Below are 20,428 nucleotides of genomic sequence, written 5' to 3' on the forward strand. Positions count from 1 at the left end.
TTCAGCATTCTCATGTATTATTTGTATATTATTTTACTGTTCTTTTAGAATCTACCTGTAGAATTGCTATTTGGACAGGGATTTATTCTTCACAATTTCATCTCTCCCGTATACAGCATTTTAGCTCCAAATCAGTCTTCAGTTCTGACAATATCAGAACATTTGTTTTACATATTTTTTGCCTAAGTATTTTTTCTTTGTATACAGGATGTATACATGTTATATAATTTCTGACAGAACATTTTAATACTTTTATTTCCCCCCACTTTTTTGCTCCTAAGGCAAGAACAAATATTTTACAGCATTTCCTTCCTCTCTTGCCTTACTGGTATGGTAGCCTTTTCTGAGCAGTCCTGTAAATTAGGTGACTTAAGCAGGAAACAATTATTTCTGTACCTGGAAATGTTTGCCAGTATCTACCTCTAAATAGTTTTAATTAGAGACATAAAGACTTGGGCTTGGTTTTGGTTCCATAGCAAGTAGTAATATTGTGTGTGATACTGAACCTCTTTATATGGGTAGGGAAAGAGGAAAAGAACATGATAAGGTCATAACCAATGTGAAAGAAATGTTGGTGAGCACAGTAAATATTGTTACTTAGGATCACTCAGAAATTTTATTACTTCTCCTAAATCAGATTTTATTAAGCCACACAGAGAAGAAATTACTGCTACAGAAGAGACACCTGATCCAAATGAAGTACCCTCTGTGGAAACAGGAAAGGATATAAAAAGCAACCAGCAAGCAGCAAAGAAGACTGCTGGAAAGGCAGGAGTAGCAGAAAAGGTTCCTCAACCCACAGAAAGTTTGGATAGGCAGGGAAAAAAACCACCAGAAAAAGCACCAGAAAAAGCAGCCTTGGCTAAACCCCACTGAACTTCATTGAAGAATCTGATCCTATCACCAACAGGATAAGTTCAACTTGAGATTTCATGAGTGGTATCTTAACCATAATATTTAACCACAGAAGTTTGCTAATAGGGTTTTTTGTGTAACATTTGTAATATTTCCCAACTCTAAATTTAAATGCATGGTAGATGGGTACTTATGTTTCAGTACCACATAACTGCACTGCACTGCAGGAATTTCTAAGTATGTGAATAATGATACATGTACTCTCAATGTGAATTTAATTACTAAAAAGTGTCCCTTATAAGCAGAGTTCATTACAGCAAATCCTGTCTAGAACTGACACATTTACTGCAGTGTAAAGGAATATTGGTATCAGTTACACAGATGTGTTAATCAATATTTATAGGCCATCACAGCTTGAGGCAGATGCTGCTTACTTTTTCAAGGAAATTATATATACAGTCCTCTTCATGCCATGTGGGCTCTGCTTTTCCCCATGACCAGTCTGGACACAGTGGAAGAACTCCAGAAACAGGACCATCTCCTATGGATGCAGGGGGGCATAAGGAATTTTCTTTTGATCCAAGTTTCTTTCCTGCAAATCTTTTTCATCAGGTGGACCAGGACAACATCTGGCCATTTCTTATCACCAAGACTCACATGATTGCTGTCCAGTCCTCTCCATTAATACCTTAATGAGTTACTGTGGATAAATCATTAACCCATGAAGTATCAGCTGCCCCCCAAATGCTAATTTTCCTCCACAATTTTTGCCACAGCACTCAGATTTCTGATAAACCCACTGCTCTTCTTCCTCAGTGGTTCAGCCCAAGACTATCCCTTCATCCACTCCCTATCATCAAATCCACTGGTTTCTTATAAGAGAATGTAGCTTCGTGGTCATGTAAGTGAGGAATAAATGCAAGGCAAGAATCTCTGCATTAAATCATTGCTGTGCTCATCCACCTTCATTACTGTGTTCATTCACATGTTTATGTACTGAGGATATAGGAAAATATGACTCATTTGCAAATGCTTAGATACCATGAAAGAAGCAGAGTTCAAGCTGAAAAACAAACCAATAAAAATAAAGGTCAGAATTTATTTTGTTGTTATGCAAGCTAAGTTCAACTTTAAAGTGACCAGAAGTTATAAAACCTAAGAAATTAAAATGAAATATTTTAATTACTAGGAAGATATTCATAATGCTTTCAACTTTAAGAAGACTCAATCATATTGTATTATCTTTTTCCAGAGGGATTATTGATGAAAGGTCACTGAATTCCACTGGTATTTCTAGGTGCTGGATCTATTACTAATGTAGAATTACTGAAAACACAAAAAATACCAGTTTCTAATCCATCCTCACAGCACTGTTAGCATAAGAAAGCAAAGAGTCTCAATAGCATGTAAATGCACAGAAGTCAGGATACTGATATCCCACATGAGAAGAAATTAATTTCCTTCTAGTAGAATTCCAATAGGATTCTATTCAACTCTTTTTAAAACCAACAGAAATTTTCTGTCTGAATGAAATACTGGATAGAACACTTATATGTAGGCAAGTAGAGAAATAATGTTCCTGTAAATAATGGAAAGGGTGGTCCATAGTGAGTGACAGAAGGATGTAGGATGCAACAGAGAAAAAATTGTAGAAATCAAATTGATGACATCTACACAAAATGGTGTTGGGAGAAACTTAAAAGCAGACTGAACTACAACTAAAATCATCCAACTACACTTAATTAGTGTTTGACATTGAGCTTGACTCAATTCTCCATCACATCTTTTTCTAAATCTATGTATTTTAGCCCTGCAGTGAAGGACATAGGTCCTTCAGAGAAATGCAGTAAGGAGCATCTCCATGGCAGGACACCCCAATGCGTGTAACTTCTCATGTAATTATTACAGAAAATGATAAATATCTAGAGATGTGCAATTCTAGCACTCTGTCAGAGCTACAGAGTGGCCCTTCAAAAGCAGCACAAAGCTGCAGGTTGTTTCACACAATTCCACACACACATTTTGCACTGGCAATTATTTCAAGCTGCCTTCCCTCTGCAAAGATCCATCAGCTCTCCCAGCTCCTTGGTGTGGGGAGCCTGTCTGCCACGAACACCAGCGGCAGTGAGCAAGTTATAAATAGAACAGACTGTACCACGGAGAGCCTGATCCGATTCCTCAGAATGCCGCAGGGGTCTCTGCATTAGCTTTAATAGAAATCTAGCTAGATCTCAGAGGAATGTTCTAAAAATGTCCCAAATCTCAGATTACAAAGCCCATTTTTCTCACCATGAAGCCAATAGCAGATTTCTCTTCTGTGTCATTGTTGCAGAATTGGGTCTTAGCTTTTTGCTGCAAGAAAAATCACTGTTTTCCTGATATTTCAATTAAAACCTACTGGAAATAGCTTTAAAATTTTAAACTAAAATGCAATAGAGTTAGGGGATTTTTTGTTAAGTTTGGATGGCTCCTCATAGAGCTCGAAATGGAGTCACATCAGTATTATTCTACAGGAATATATTTGCTATCCAGAAGAATAATGTAGTTATGCACAGTAATGAGATAAACATACAAAAGATTACTCTCCCTTTTTTATTTTGATTATTTAAGCTGTAGTGGTTCACAAATATATAACAAATATTCAAAATTAATGTTAACAAAATTGTTGAGTATGCAAAAGCTTATTATGTTACTGTGGTTGAATAATTTCTTCCTTGCATTTTAAATGTATTATTTATATTCTGTTCTCCATTATAACTATGAAAAATTGTTTCAGTCTCTGTGCACTACATAACGATAGAATGCAAATTATTTCTGTAGCAACAGGATCTCCTATCAAACACACAGAATCATTTGACTACATTTAAACTCAGGCACTGGATGCCATGTTTATCTGAAGTGCACTTCTCTATATTTTCTTATTTCTCACGTACATGTTCCCTTTCAGCACACATTACTCTTTATATTCAAATTTATAACTCTTTTAGAAATTTATGTTCTTGTGTAATAATAACTGTAGTTAACAACAAGGGAAAGTGTTGCAATAAGCTATATCATCCAGTCACCTTCTAAAACCACAAAGGATGATTTTTGAAGATGAAAAAGGATGAGAAAAATAGGCTTTGACTTCCACTGCAGTAAAGGCACTGTGATTCCAGCTGTCCTTGAATTCTTCTGGATTTGTTTAGCCAATTATTGAGGAAGATCTGTCTGTGCTCTGAGATGGACAGACATAATTTGGTAATACATTAAGCCATAATCTTTGGAGCAGCTGGATGAAAACTGAGATCATCCTTAAACTAGCATAGGCTGCACTTCTGCTCTTTGCCCTTGAACAACTACTATAAGGTAAATACATAAATGACATCCCATTTAATCTGCACTTAGAGGGGACAGACACCTGCAACAAGTCTTTCCCCACATTTTTTGTTTGTTTGTGTGTTTTGGTCTTGCTAAAGGGATGTTAAGTTTTAAGAATTGAAGGAAAATGTTGTCCAGGGAAAAGAGCCACAAAAGCTGTAAAGAGAAAAACATTAGAAAAAAACTCAGTTTCACAAGGGCTTCTAAAGATAAAGCCTTATTTTGAGAGAGACAGTAAGGGGTGATGGAGAAGAAGGAAGGCCCCATATTTGAGGGCAATCTTCTGCTGACTTTTGCTCTTGTCCCACTTCCCATTTCATTATGGGAGAGCTCTTTCCTGCAATCTCCTTCTGCAAGTTTTCAAATGAAACACCTTTCCTTCCTTCTTTATCAGTCTTGCATCTTCTATCATCCAATTTTACACAGCTATTTCCATTTACCATTTCATCACTTATCCTAACAGGACCAGAATAAAACCTCCTGCTTAATTAGGTTGTGATTTTGGCAAGGATAAGGAACTTCTTAACAGAAGGCCTGAAATCCTATCATTATCTATTATCAGAAAATGGTTTGTAAAACACTTGCAAATGGTTGACAAAGAATGGAGAAATATTGCTTATATGAGACTTGATTTGAGTGTGCCAGCTTAATTGGTTAATATGTTAATGCTTACCAATTAATATGTTAACTCTACACACAAGTCTGTCAACTTTTGGGACTATTGTTGTGCTTGAAAATTTTGGTGCATCAGGATACAGTTCCTTACAGCCCTGAATCCTTGCTATTAACTTACCCCCTTGTTCTGTTTAATTGGGTTTTTTGGGTGTTTTGGGGTTTTTTTTGGTTTTTTTTTGGGAGGGGGGGTTTGGGTGGTTTTTATGGTGTTTTATTGTGTTTTTTTTTTTTGTCTCTTAAATGGAAATAAAAAAATAAAACTAAACTTAACTAAATCATAACATCCTGTCATAATGTCATTCTGATCTGAGAGATGTTATGGAAAATGCTTCTGAGGGACATGTATTGGTTGTGACTAAGAGGCAGAGATAAGGATTCTCATAGGTTTACAGGGTAAGATATCCTGTCTGCTGTAGTATGAGCAGGGCTGATGGTGGGTATGGAATAAATGACTGCGCCAGAGAGTGGTTTCTTTCTGAGTGTTGTATGCATACAAACAGGCAAAATGACAAAACTATAACTCATCACTAATTCCAGCTCTTTTTCTGCCTTATGTGCAGGCTACCCCTCTCACACACTGCTGCTGCCAGACAGGATGCTCAGCTGAGGAGCCAGAGAGCCACTGATTTACATATGGCACTGGGTAACACACTTTCAAATTGCTTCCCCTTCACCAAAATAACCACACCAGTAAGCAGCTGCCCTCATCACGCCCTCTCCTCTCCCTGATGGGGGAAACAATAGTGACATTTGTGGTGAAAGGGCAAAATGAACACAAATGAGGTAGCAGGTTACCTGAGCCCTGGAGGCCCTGGATTAACCAGCAGTGAGATGTGGTTATCAAGGACCACAAATGGTGCCTCGATGTAGAGAGCTCCTGGCTACAGCACTCCACACACTCACAACAGAAACCAATCCCACTTATAGATAGATACAGCTGTGGAAAATGAAAGCCATTCTACAGCTTGATTGCAATCTTCTATGTGCAAGTGCAAAAGAGCAAAGAATACAAAAGGAGAATACTGAGGGATGCCTGCTTCAATAGTCCTGATTGTGCAGAGGTGATAATTTTGGAATGGTAAATGTTTCCTAAAGGAAAGAAAGACACTGTGTTTTCAAATAAATGCTCTTTACTCAGAAGAACTTATTCCAGGTTTGAAACAGATAAGTGTGATCTACTCATTTGTTACCCCTTTTCAAGTAAAGATTTTTATGGCATATTTTCATGATAGAATTTAGCTTAATGTCAATATTTGAGGACATATGACAGATTTAGCCCCTACCTCTTATCTCCCTGAGAATAGGGCTGCCTGGTGTTGAAAAGGAGAATCCCATCCACTAAAAAAATAACTTCTTGTTATGACTAGCAAAGATAAGATCACAGAAACACAAATGTAAATACTCTGTTAGAGCAATTGCTGAAGAGGTTACCCTCCCAAACTGTGAGACTAAGATGCCAAATAAGGAACTCAGCAAAGCAGGGAAATGATCTGCAGACTGTGTGCTTGTGACAGATGTTATGCTAATGCGGCTAGGTAATTATTATTGCAATGTTATACTCAGACAGGAGGCCTCTCAGAAAACTGCTGCAGCTGAAAAATGGTAGCGCTGAAGGGTGGCAAATTGCTCCATTACTCTTTGTTGCTTCCATGTATCCTGAGTCCTGGAAGTGTTCCAAGATTGACTCAGAATTCCTGACATGACAATAACATCATCAAAATGGGCAGGTGTGAAATCTGACCTCCCTTTTTACATATCCATAATACAGTCACCCTATCCATGTAATTCTGTGTTTGTGCCTTCTTCCATGAACCAGTTTCCTTGAAAACCCAGCCTGCATGTTATGCAAGGATAGATTTGTATTAGTTCTGTGCTCAAATGGATTTAAATATATTATCTACAAATAAGCAAACTCACTGGCTATAATCTTTTAGGCAGCTTGTCCCAGGAGGCACAGATGAATAAACAGATCTTATCTCTTTGTAGCACTGGTAAAAAAAGATTGTCAAGCATCTTTTAAGAGATATGTGGACCATCAAAATAAATTTTGTCTATCTATCACTTTGCATGCTAGCAGGCCTTTTTGTGACTTGGCCTGAATGCTCTGCCGACCAGCCTGATTTCTCATTATGTGACAACTACATGAAACCTACGTGAAAACCTAAAATGGCTCTAACACCAAGTGGGGCAAAACCACACTTTTAACAAAATTTTTGTCAGCAGACTGGTGGATGAAGTAGTCGTTGGTAGACAAATGGAAGTACAATAAAATAAAGATGGAACATGGATAGTGATAAAACACTTAATTCACATTTGTGAAACCAAAATTGTATTTCCTATTATGCTGCTTCTCCTTTTCTTAACACTTTTTTATGGTGCAAGTTGTTTGAAGTGAGAATTTTACCAGAGTTTAGTACATATTATGTCAGAGCATCATTTGGGGCCTCTGGGCAATAGCGTGACTCAGGTAAATAACACAGCACCAAACCAACTTCAGCAAGCAGTGGTGTGAATCATAAAGCAATGGGCAAATGAAGCTGCTATCCTGAAATGCATACACAGCCTGCTGGACATGTTCTGATTTTGCAATTCTACACTTTCATTACGATAAATATAGATAGATAGATAGATAGATAGATAGATAGATATAGGTATATAAAACAGAATCACTGAATTAATTATGTCAGAAAAGACCTCTAAGATCGACTACAACCTACCAAACATCACTGTGCCAACGAAACCATGGATGGAACTGAGTGCCACCGTCCAGTCTTTCCTTAAACACCCCCAGGGTTGGTGACTCTACCACCTCCCTGGGTTAAACATTCCAAAGTCTAACCACTCTTCCTGTGAAAAAATCCCTCTAATGTCCATCTGGAACCTCCTCGGGCACAGCTTGAGACGATGAGATACAGACAGATAATACAGATATAAATATATAGATATAGAAATATAGATATAGATATAGAGATATATTACGGCAGAATGCATATATGACTTATATATGTCTGTATGTATAAGGATATGTATATGTACACGAAAAAAAAATTTTCCCTCCTCCTGTGGGTGGGCCGGTAACTTTCAGAAGAAGGATGCAGTGAGGGACGAATGAAGCGGTTAACACCGTGAGGGCAGCGCGCCTTTTCCGCCGCGCAGTCACGGGGTGCTAATCCTGATCGCCGGCTCCGACGGCGGCTATAAGCAGCTGCTCCCGAGCGGGCTCGGCTGCAGATCCCCGCTCCCGAGGGCGCGGGCGGGATCCCGCCCGGCGGCTCCGGGACGCGCTACGTGCTGCCGGGGCCGCGCCTGCCGGGGCCGCGCGCACGCGCGCCTCCTTCCCCCTCCTACCCGGCGCCGCTCCAAGGTCACGTGGCGCCCCGGGCCAGGCGCGTCCCCGCCGCCTCCAGCGGGAGCGCGCGCGGGCGTGCACGCGCTGCAGCAACGGCCGCCGCTTGGCGCAGTTCGCACCCGCCCGGGCGCGGCTCCCCCGGCTGCCCGCTGCCGTCCGTCCCTCCCCCGCTCCATCCCTCCATCCAGGCACCGTCCGTCCCTCCTCGGCCGGCGCCGGCTCCCGCCGGGCCTCGCTCGAGGTAAGCGGGAAGGGGCCGCTGTCGCTGTCGGCGGCTCGGCTCGGCTCGGCTGGGCGCGAGGTGTCCCTGCCGGCGTGCGGGGCGAGCCCGGGCGGCCACGGGGCAGGGAGGGAAGCAGGGAGAGCGGGAGGAGGGGAGGGCGGCGCAGGCCCTGCCCCGGCTGCCGGCCGGGCTCGCTCCCCGCAGCGGACCACGAGAACCTCCCCGGAACCGTCGCTGCGGAGCGGTGCCGCCCGCCCGGCGCTGCCAGCGCTCTGCAGTTCCCCGCAGCCCAGGCCGGCGGGACGAAGGGGAATCAGCCCCGCCGTGCCCCGGCTGCCCGTGTGTGGCTGGGCAGAGCGGGGCTGGGCTGGCGGCCGGCGCTGCCCCAGCGCAGCCCGGGGGTGGCGGGATTGCCGGTGTTCCCGGCGCTCGGCGGTGCCGCTCTGGCACACCGGGATACGTGCCGTGCCGTGCCGTGCCTCGCCTGGCCTGGCTGCCCAGCGCCCTCCCCTCAAACCCGGCACTGAACTCTCGCTCCGGCCGGGCGCTCCGCCGCTGCCTCCCGTGTCTGTCCCTCTGGTGTGGGGAGCCTGAAGTGGAGCCACGCTGCCCGCAGTTTTTTGTTTGCTTCGCTTTGGGGTCTTGCTGAGTGTGCGTGTGGTTTAATTGGTGTGAGCTGCGTTTTTCTTCTCCTGGAGTGGTTACTGAGTACATGTAGCAGGCATCAATGATTTTTGATAGAGCAGGGCAGTATGCTGTGTAAACCTGTGCATTTCCATCCAGAAAAATGATGTCATAACTATACCTGTGTTGTGGCTGCACTTTGTACACGCCCGTCATCTGGTTAGCTTTTTTTCCCCACCCCAAACAAAATTCCTGTAACTGTTGTTACAAGAAAGTATTTGTTAGCCGTATTGATATGTGGAATTATGCAGGCTACTGTCAGAGAAGACCTTATAGAATTTAGTCCTTAGAGTTATAGAATATCCCAGGTTGTAAGGAACACACAAGCATCACTGAAGGACAACTCCTTGGGGTCTATTCTGATTTTCTTTGATTGGTTGGGGTTTTTTATACTTCACAAGCATTTTCGAGACAATCTTGCATACTAAGCATTTAATGTTTGCAAATTAGAAAAAAAAATTGTAGTGTTACATGCTTTTTAAGAATGTACAGGTATTCATTAGTTGTAAGTCACGAAATCCCTTCTTTTTTTTTTTCTTTCTTTCTTTTTTTTTTTTTTTAAAGTGTGGCAATGTCTACCACTTTGTGGATACATTAGCAACATTTTTTGTATACATACTAGGCAGCTAGTTCCAGCCAGGGCCCAAAGTTCTTCCTTCTCTCCTGGTCCCTGCTAGAGTTCTTTTGAATTCCTGAACATACAGGAATGTAAAGAGTTTTGCCATCCCTTTAAAAAAATCAAGGAAGACCTCTACTTGAATGGTGTATAGTGAGGTGCTCTGTAAAAGTATATGACTCTTATAAAATACACTATTAAACAGATATGCTGAAGTTCAAATGTTTCTGAATAATCTCAGGATGCCAGGAACTTTGACTGAAATGCTGTATTATCTGGTATTATTCTTAGTTGCAGTAGGAATAACTAGGATAGTGCTGAATGGCTCTCATCAGCAATTACAGTATTAATTTTTAAGCTTGTATGCTTAACTTTTCAGTTAAGCATATCAGAAAGTTTGAGTTTTTTAGTGGCCTGTAACAGAGATGGTGTTTGAATTTGTTCTTGGTACTTAATACTTCATCTTTTTCATGGTTCTTAATATTTTGGGTTGTTGCAAAAGTAAGTGTAGTTCTTTGTTATTGTTTACTTGGAAGACCTCCATGTAAAATACTTCAGGTTTGCAGTGCAGTGAATTTTATGTCCTTTCTCTCTGTCTCTAGCGTTTCCTTCCAGTGGTGTCAAGCCTTGATCAGTTAAAGGGAAACCCAAACTGCACGTAGGGCACTTGACACCTCCGTATGTACCTTGAGGCCCCGAGCAGCCCTGCAGCCCTGCTTTGCCTTGCATGCTCTGTGCCTTGGTCTCTGCCTCAGAGAATTTGCAACCTAGATCAGATAGAGGTGGAAGGATTTTGTTTAAAGCCACTTTGGGAACCTTTGTCGAAGCCAGAGGTTAATTTAGTTGCAGTTGTTGCTTTTCTTCCTGGAGGATGGCTGCATGGTTAATAGTCTAGATCACAATTTTGCTCTTGATCACAATGTTTTGTTTTTCAGTCTTGCATCTTTTAAGTATGAGATCACAGCATAAAGGAAAACATTTTCTCAAGGTCTCTGTGTGAACACAGGATCGGTGCTCAAGTTAGAATTTCTAACAAATTGGATATTTTTTTAAATAGCTTTGGATTATATATGAAATAACTTTTAATCATTGGTTATATCATGATTTAGCAATACGTTATGTAACTGTCTGAAAAGGGGTGAAGGGACCATTTCTGGTGTGAGATTCAGTGCTGTATGTTACAGATACCCACAGTGAAGAAGCTTTCAGGCATATACACAACAGTGTGTGGTATGTTTCTGATCAAATACAAGTCTGAAGTGTATAGATTAGATGTCTTCATCCCATACTGGGCACATTCTGAGAACATAGCACAGCAGCAAACTGTATCCCAGTGACTTTTGTATCTGGAGAATATTCTTCATGATATTGTTGAAGTTACAGTTTAAGGTTCGTCAGTAATACAAAGATGTCATCTCTGGACATATCTCACTGTCACATAGGTAAGCAGAGGGGTTTTTTACCAAAGTTGTAGAATAGAATTATCCACTTTAAGCATAGTAAAAAATGTTGCTGCTTTTGCAAAGAATGTGGCACTTAAAAATGCATTTAATCTGCCTAGCTGCTCTCTCATCTTGGTTTTTACATTAATGCTTGCATTTCAGTTTGGGCAGGCAGACTGATTTAATATGAAACTGTCATGCTCGGTCAAGTCAGATTGTCTTTCTGCTTGAGGACAAAGCTTAAGCACAATTTTGAGATTTTTTTTCCTTGTATTTCTATTTCAAGGGAATTATCAGAGAAAGGATGCTGGTTTCCCCTTCCTAACTAAATATTTTAATCAATTTCTTTCACCTTTGCACTAATGTAATTTGACATTAGTTGTCAGAAGTTGTCCTGAGTCACTCATTTTCCCAGGACCAAGGGGTACTTCCTCATTGCTTCTGTATGCACTGAGTGAGCAGATGAGATTTTTAGCCGATGAATTGGCCCATTTCTTTATCCGGAGTGCTGAAGTTCAATACCACAAGTGTAAATATGCAAAATAATAATAGAAAAGTCTGCAGTGTACTAGGTGACATAGTTCTGTTGGTGTATGTGGCTGAAGCCAGCTAAGCTGGTCTTAGGCTGTGGCTCTAGGTTTACCTGTCTTTTTTTAGACTGCATGGCTGTCTCCTCAGGAAATACACTTCTTCTGAATTGATGGTTATGAAAAGCCTTTTAAAGGAAACGTGTAAAGGATTCTTTTCAAAATTCTTTGAAATAAGTGCTTTGGATAATGAGTTGGAGCTGTGATTCCATTAGAAATGGAAGTAATTGACTCCCCCAGCTAACTAGAATTTAGTTTGTGCTGTGAACTGAAATAGAGTGATTTAAAGAAGAAAAGTACTTAGTGGTGACTTAAAGCCATTCATTCCCTGAAGGAAAAAGTATGCCTGTTAACACAAACAAGAAATCTGTGAGGCCCCTACACAGGTGTGTTGTGTCCTACATAGACAATGCAGACTCTGCTGTGTGCTAGGGGCGAGCAGATCCCTCAGCCAGATGTGACCTCTGTGTCATTACAGCTCAATAATGCACTGGATTGGCTTTGCTGAAAGAGCCTATGCCACTTTGCTCAGCTGTATCTAATTTTCCTCTTCCCAACATCTCATGTAAATTCCCACATCTGTGTGGGAATTCTGTAAGACTAGCACTCTTACCCAACTTGTTAGTGATATAGCCAAGTCTTATGCAAATTAAATTTAGGGATATTGCTTTATTTTGGTATATCTTCATGAGTTCAACAATATGGAGAATCTTATCAAGTGTCTTATCAAGTGGGGAAAAAAGGTATCTTGTTTATAGATGCAATATTTAGGGCTCTTTAAGTATTCCATATATGTATTTCTTAGAATAAGTATTATTTCTGTTCTTGTCAGCATGAAGGTTTGTACTAGCCTTTGTGTATCCATTCTAAATGTAACCAAATTATTTACCATGAATAGATAGATTAGATATAGTTAGAGTTCATGTGTGCACACATGACTGCGTTTTTTTGCTTTGACTTCTAAACCCTGGGAGGCTGCAAGAAAATTTAAATGCACCTGGGGCAGATAAGCAGCTGGAAAGAATGTTGTTAAAAAGAGGAAACAAAGATAAGGGATTGCTGGATTGCTTATTGAGGAAATGCTTAGTCCTTTGTAGAAATATCCAGGAAAAGCTTCATCTGCTTTCTCTCATCTCATTCAAAAATGAGATTGATAGAGTTTCTGTTTAGAAGCATTGGTTTCTGTGTTACATGTCTGGAAATAAGTTCAGCCAAGGATGATGTGGCCTTGCAAGTGTCTGTGTTGCTGGAAGTATGTCGAGTGTGGCAGGGGGTGGTGTGGGATCTGCCCGTGCAGATTGCAAAGGGCTGCACTCTTGGATTAGCCAGTTACTTTTTCCAGTGCCTTGAAAGAAGTTGAGGTCTCCGTGTGCATAAGAACACTTTGTGTATGTGTAACCTAAGTTTTTATTGAACTGATCATTTTGCCAGTAAAATTTAATTTATGAACTCTTATTTTTTGTCCTCACTGATGTTCCTCTGTAAACAGAAAAAAGGATAACTTTTTTTAAAAAAGAAAGTGCTCAAATTAATGCAAGGACAGATACTGTAACTCTGAAATCAGATGATTCATTGCAGATCGTACAGATAAAACTGTTGACACAATTACAAAAGCACTAGCTCCAAATAAACTGTGGATTTCCTTTCTTGCTATTTTTTTTTCCCCAGTGATGAAAAGTAATTAAGTTGCACTGCAAAATGTTTTGATTTAAATGGCTCTTGATTCCACCTGACAGGAGATCTTGAAGGCATTGAATTTACCATATTGCATCATAGGTGCAAAACTAATTTGATTTTATTTTTTAACCACCAGTTTAGTGAACAGTATATTACTTTTGTATCAATAGTGTTTCTCTAACATCTATTAACTGCTTGAATTCTCATATCTGCTGTTGTTATTTGTGATAGTAAGTTTGTTTGTTTGCTTGTTTGTTTGTTTTTATTTTTGGAGAGCTGGGAATTGCAGGTAAAAGCAGGTAGTACTGCCTAGTAATATTTTTCAACATTGTTGAACAGAATTTCTTTTTTAGTTTCATGTAACTTGCTAAAAATAAATATGTAATTCCATGTTATATTTTAAGTACCTTTAGCTTTTGTATAGAAAATCTTAGCAAGTGTATTATTTTTTTAATAAGAAGTGACACTTGATGTTATTTTTCCACTCTGCTATAGGAAAAACTCCAGCTGCTTTCTTTTAGAAACATTCATGTGTCCCTTGAGGCATCTCAAGCAGATAATCTTCATTTGGTATGTTTTCTGTTAGTCATGTCAAAGTTTATTTTATTTTAGCAAAGTTAATAACCTTTGAATTAGGTTCATATGGAGAATGGATAGACTTTTGCATCTAAAAGTGTCAGAGATGTGCTGAATGTGTTTCAGCACAATGTGGGATGAGCAGATCTTTATTTCCAGCCTCAGTAAGCAGATGCTTCAGACCAGGGCTGGCACCAAGTCCTTGGGCACAGAAAGGTGTTTTCAGCCCCAGTCTGATTTTTGTAATCTGTGTAGGAGAAATGGCAACTCCTCCACTGTTTTTCTGCGCCTAATAAGCAAAGTGTAAAAGTGTGTGAAAATAGACAAGTGTTGGAATTCTGGAACTGGAGTCAAGCCTTGTGGAGAAAGAACCTTTTCCAGTGTCAGGATGGGGTGTGAGACTAAAAATTATCACACCCCATCCTTACTTTGAGAACTGTGGTGTTTTGCTCTTGGTTAATAGCAGGTAAAATTATGTGTGACAAGGTGGGGTGAAGGAGACCATTGAAACATGAACAAAGGTCCCATACTTGCTGTATCTATTAGAGTATGTTAATTAGTGAAGGATTTGCTCCATTCATTTGCCTTGGCATACTTATTCTGATCTCTGAGTGAATTGGGATAGAGTGCTGATACAGGCTGTGTCTGTAGGATTTGTGCTTCCTTCCATCCAGAACTCAGAATGGTATGCACTGCTGAGAGTTGGGGGAATGTCCTGTAGCTGTTTGCTGGTGGTGTTTGTTCTACAGTTCCTATACAGTACAGGCCAATAATTGCTTAAATGTCATTTTCACAGGCAGTCAGACTTTACGTATTCCAGATGGTCATTAAAAAGAAATCTGATTTGCAACTGCAAACACAGCTTACTGAGGCAATGTGCAAAGAGGTAAAATAAAGAGGGAAAATCTGAAAAATCAAGTTCTAAATGTGCTAAACTCCTCTGCATGTTTAATTCCTAATTGGTACTGAATTTTTCATTGCATAGGTGAAAAAAATACTGCATCTCTGAGATGCTATAAGACTACATGAAATGCAATTGAATATAATATGACAATTGCTGCAGAAAACTATGTTTTAAAAATATTTCCCATCAGGGATTTTGCCTAATGAGCAGCAAGATAAAATGTGTAGACTCACAAAGCGCAGGTCAAAGACAGAACATAGGATGGTGAATGATCTTGGTCAGCATTATTAACTTGTGTGAATCGAGTGAGAAAACTTTGAGACTACCCCACAGGAAAACCTACCTACACCAGGGAGCTTCATTAAGGCTGCATGGAAAACATTGCTTCTAACACTTCCAAATTTGAGGTATTTGCTTTTCAAAATAAAAGCTAATTTTCCTGTTTTGTTTGTAAGTACATAAACTAGTGCTGAAACTTACTCAGCAGGAATTATGTTTTACATACCTTACTAATATTGAGAAATAAAAGACAAGAGGGCTAACAAAGTGTTCAAAGCTTATTATCTACTTAAATCTTACCTTACTGCAGTGACACAATTTTATCTGTATTCCAGAAAAGCTCTTGTCTAAAACACTCTTATAAATTTTGAAGAAAATAATGTCCATCTGAAATACTGAACAATATTGAAATAGTAGAGATATCACAGAAAAAAATCCCAATATGAGGTCAGTAGTGTTGGAAAAGAAGCACTGGCTTATGAATTTTGCTTCCATTTTGCTCATAACTGTATGTTTTAGTCTATATTTTAATGGAACCTGCAGGATAAAGGAATGATGAAAAGGAAAGAGAAATTGAGTGTGTCTAGTAATTCTCAATATTCTAAGAAAATACTTGTCATGTTTGCTAAAAACCCATTAGTTTTTCCTGTAAAAGCCAGATGAAATATGAACTTATTCAATGTATAGAAAAGGGCTCAGAGATGGTAGCAGTTTATTACAACCCTACTGCAGACATACGAATCCCAACACTCAATTTAGGATTTGTTGTTGACACTGATGCAGTTTTGGACTTGAGTGTAGTTCATTAATCATTTTGGAAACCTACAAGTTATTTGGCTGCATCCTATAATGTGGTTTACTCTCCTTGCATCAAAGTCTTTTACATGAATTTACAAAACTGAGAGGAGGAATAGTAGTAGGATAAATATCAAGAATAGTAGTCCTGGATAATTTTTTTAAGCTTGTAATTCAGCAAGCAATCCTCCAGAGTCTTCTGAGCAGACACACGCAGTAATGCAGTGAGGGTGGGAAGGAGGTGCATGGGTTTAGGGTGGTGAGAACTTGTTGATGTTGAAGGAATATTGATGGTCCTCAGAGAATGTCTCTCACATTCTGGGACAGAATTAGTTCTTTACTACTTCTCTTCCTCAAGTTATTTCACCTGTCCATTATTTTATTTAGATAAATTTCAGAATTCCTCAGATGAAAGATCAATTCTTGTTCTGAGTCATGGAGCTAGTTATTTAAAAAGCTTGTATGTTTTGTCCACACACTCACATTGTGCTGCTTTACAATTCTGTTTGAAGAAAGCAGGAAAATTTCCACAGGAAAACAAATGCTCATGTTGGTGTGCATTGGTTTTATATGGTTTATTATAATCTTGACATCACGTCAGTTGTCTCTTTGCTATTATTATGTAATCTCAATTTCAAGAAGGAGGGAGAAAAGTTCATGAATAGCAGACCCTGAATGTTGTGAAATTGGCTGTACCAAACGTGCCTGGCTGCCCCGGTGACGCCATGGGCAGAGGGAGCAGCACATGGAGTGTCAGCAGGCAGTCTCGACTTAGCTGAACCGGGACTTGGAGTGCTGCTGCCAGCGCTGCAGTTGCAACAGTGGGTGAAAAGTCTCCTGGTGAGCTAATGTAGACTTTGCTTAAGAATCATTAACCAAATCCCTGTTTTCATGGGAGCTTCAGCTGTAGTCACGTGACGTGATGCGAACCAAGATCATCACCTATCAGTGCAAACATATGGCAAAGTCAGCCCGTGTTGTCACTTATCTCGGAGGGTGCAAGGGGGCTGGGACATTTCAAGCAAAGCCTATTGGTGAGGGAGTTTCTGGGTGAGCTTTCTTAAAGCTCACTTCCTTTTTACTCGTAATTCTGCGTGGGAATGTATACCAAGCAGTTTCCTCTAAGAGACCAGAAGGTTTACCTAGTTCTTCTGCTTCTATGAGAAGAGAAGAAATGCTGCTACAACATTTTCTTATGGATGTAATTTTTTCATTTATCTGTATTGTGGAAAGTTAGTGTTCTGTTTTCTGAGATGCATAACTCAGAAAAGGATGTTCTTGAAGATGACTCAAATAGAAGTGATGTTGCTGCCCATGAAAAGGTTCCTTCTGGAATCTTGGTGAGTTCGACAGATTTATTGCTAAATATGGGTATATAATTTCCTATAACACAGTTAAAATATATAAAAATTGACTGCCTATATTTAATAGTATGTGGAAGACTTTAATTAGGCATTCAACAGACTTACTTTGTTTCCTGATTTTGTTCCATAACTGCTCTGTGCAGTACTAGGAGCAATCCTAAACCCCCAATTAAAATCTTTACTTGGGAACAAAGATGTTTTTGTTGAGTAGAGCTGATGCTACAGTGGTCCTGTTTGACAGGGTCATTTCCCCCCCAGTTTTTTCAGAGTACAAAATAGAAACTAGTAAAACACTTGCTGAAGATTTTCTTGCTTAAGGAAAGCTTCTGCCTCATAAATTTATATGTATGCAAATATAGGCAAAGTGAGATAAATTGAGGTAAACCACTGCTCTACATGTTTTTATTTTATTCTGCCTAATCTCTTGAAAGAAATACAACTTATTTGCTGTTTAAATCACGTGGCGATAGACATATTTGAATCCTCTAAATGTATCTCAAAGTAAATGGAGTGTATGAATATCTATGCTACTGGAAGCTAAGAGCTGCTTCTAAGTAACTTTTTTTTGAGTGATAGTTAAAATTCATGCCCTTTAAAGTTGTAGCTCTCTAGAGCAATCTGAAACTTAGCCTTTGAGTAACTTGCACTCTTTTTTTCTCCTGTTGAGCTAGGCACTTGTAGTAGGCACATTCATATGGGTGCACTTAAAGCCATCACTTAAAGGTGATGGCTTTAAGAACTCAAAACATGCAGTTTACCATTAGTAAAATGGTTCTCCATATGCATAGAAAACACCTATTGTGCACAGACTTTTGATTATATCTTGCACCTCTATATGGATATTACTGAATAACACAAAAAAAAAGTTAAACATGTTGGTCTAGTGGCAGCTAAAATAACATCTTTGTTAATGGTACAGAGATATAATTCCTATCCACAAAACCTCCTGCTCAGGTTATGCTAATGTAAGCATTTCATGGCAGTGAGTTTTGAAACTTTGTCTTGTTTGTCATGTAAAGCATATCAGATACTCTGAGGTGGAGTACTGTTTAATTATTATTTTTGAGAGCCACTGCTATAACATGAGGAAGTCAAACAGCATATTCAGTGTTAATTTTAGTTGCACTGATTTGAGTATTTTATAAGTGGAGGCATTTTAGTTATTGAACTGCTGAATTAGATATTTTTTATTTGTATTTACTTTTATGCTCTCTCAGCAAAAGAAAGTTAAAAATCCAAAGCAGTTTCAGTTTCTGCTTTTGCCAGTGCAATGGCTTATTGCCAGAAAAAAAATTATTTTCATGATATGGCATAGAGATTCTTTCCCCCATTCCAATTACAGTTGCACTTACCTTAGTGGTATTAATATATTCAGCTGTAAGAATTTTTGTAAACTAGGTAGCATTGCATAAATATTCAAAAATCAGTCTCTCTCAAGCCTCAAAAGTCACAAAGAATATTTCTACTTTGATATACCTCAGGTATTCATAGCCTTTTAATTTGCTGTCTGAGAAGAGTAAGTAGTAGTGAGCTGCATTAACCTCAGTTTTTATGCAGAGTTCTGGAATTTCACTGCATCAGGCAATGTATAGATTCTGGATATCGAAAGAAATAAAAATTGCAAACCAAACAGCATTGTGAAGTATTACTGCCTTGCCTTTCTTATTACTGCCTGTCTTTTCCATCAGGCTTTTGTCCTGAATTTCTGAACTAGCAATCAGCATGCTTTTTAGGTTTTTATAGGAGGTTAGGAAGGCATACTGCTCTCAGCCTTCAAGGCAGTGATATTTAAGAAATGGTTACTAAACATGAAACAAAGAGTATTATCGAGGAAATATTTTGTCTTACTGGTTATGCTGTGATCAGGATATTTCTATTGCATTTGCAAAAACTAGCACAATAACATTTTACACCATTCCTTTCTTTCTGTAGTCTGATTCTGTACTTGTTCAGCACAAGTTTTCCAGCAATATACAATAACATTTAAGGAAAACAAACAAACCCAAGCAAAGCTAAAACCCATTCCTAGCCCCGCAAATGTTAAAATCTCCCAGCTGGGCTTCTATTGACATATAAGATAAAATGGTTTGTTTCTCAGGTATGTAGTGACACTTCATTTCTATTTGATCATTTTCTTGCTACAGATTGAACAGCCTTATATAACAGGTTTATCTTGCAAAGTGAATCATTATATTAAAAGCTGAATTGCAGCCTGGTAAGCAATAGTGTGCATTAGTTTATTACCTTTATCTTCTTCGGTTTACTTGCAACATACAAAACAACATTTACATTGAGACTTGGATCATAAAAAGCTACTTTCCTTATAAGCAATGTTTTTAATACTTACTAGGTACAAAAGTTCATGACTTTTCCAGATGTAAGAGTGAACTGGTTATGAACTTTCAAATGTACGAGGTTATTCAGTGTATGTATGTTCATAAAAGTGGCTGTGCTATGAGCAACAGAAATGAAACCGATACCTGTAGAAGAGAGAACATTGCTACAGGATACTTTTGCTACAGAAAGACAAGAATATGTGTAGAATGGGTGAATGCTTTGGGCTTGTGTGGGCTGTGTGGCGAATTTCTATGGTCAAGTTAGCATGTATGTGAGAAAAACTAGGTTATTTATCATCTGAACTCAGTTCCTAGCAGAAGGTGTGAAATTTTGATCTTGTAAGAAGTCACTGCTTAAGTCTTAGAGAATATCTTGCTAATGCCCACTTCTCAAGTCCTGTTCGCTGAAATGAAATACACAGAATGGAGATCCTGTTGAAGAGTTTTATTCCTGATTGTGTCAAACATTTATTTTTACAAATGCAGTCTCCTTGGTGACATGAAATTCCGAAGCTGATACTGTAGACAGCTTTTGGAAGTGGCTAAGTTAGACCCATGAATGATAATGATTATGCATTAAAGATTTTCTTTTTTCATGAGATTAAGTTCAAACATGGCTGTCGTATTAGGTGAAGACTAATTGCTTCTACAGGAAAGCAGAGATACTGTAACATCTCTGTGTTGAGTTACAGTTCCATGAGAGCAG

At 39.2% G+C, this 20,428-nt stretch overlaps 2 protein-coding genes across 6 annotated transcripts in view; both read left to right on the plus strand.

The window, feature by feature from the left end:
* MYOM1 (myomesin 1) overlaps positions 1-5,130 on the plus strand; it is a 75,466-nt gene extending 70,336 nt beyond the window's left edge. The window contains exon 40 of the mRNA XM_058824762.1: positions 638-5,130. Coding sequence (XP_058680745.1) covers positions 638-876 — 239 coding nt within the window. The 3' untranslated portion in view covers positions 877-5,130. The remainder of the gene's footprint in view (positions 1-637) is intronic.
* A 3,233-nt stretch (positions 5,131-8,363) lies between these two features.
* Positions 8,364-20,428, plus strand: part of LPIN2 (lipin 2) — a 43,887-nt gene continuing 31,822 nt past the window's right edge. For 3 of the 5 annotated variants that reach the window (XM_058820198.1, XM_058820232.1, XM_058820224.1), the window contains exon 1: positions 17,126-17,362. In XM_058820198.1, the coding sequence (XP_058676181.1) occupies positions 17,276-17,362 (87 nt within the window). In that variant the 5' untranslated portion in view covers positions 17,126-17,275. Of the gene's footprint in view, positions 8,481-13,963; positions 14,039-17,125; positions 17,363-20,428 lie in introns of those variants that run through there. The other 2 variants (XM_058820215.1, XM_058820206.1) reach the window with 2 other exon arrangements.

This window comes from Ammospiza caudacuta, chromosome 1 (assembly GCF_027887145.1).
Source record: "Ammospiza caudacuta isolate bAmmCau1 chromosome 1, bAmmCau1.pri, whole genome shotgun sequence".
Lineage (NCBI taxonomy): Eukaryota > Metazoa > Chordata > Aves > Passeriformes > Passerellidae > Ammospiza > Ammospiza caudacuta.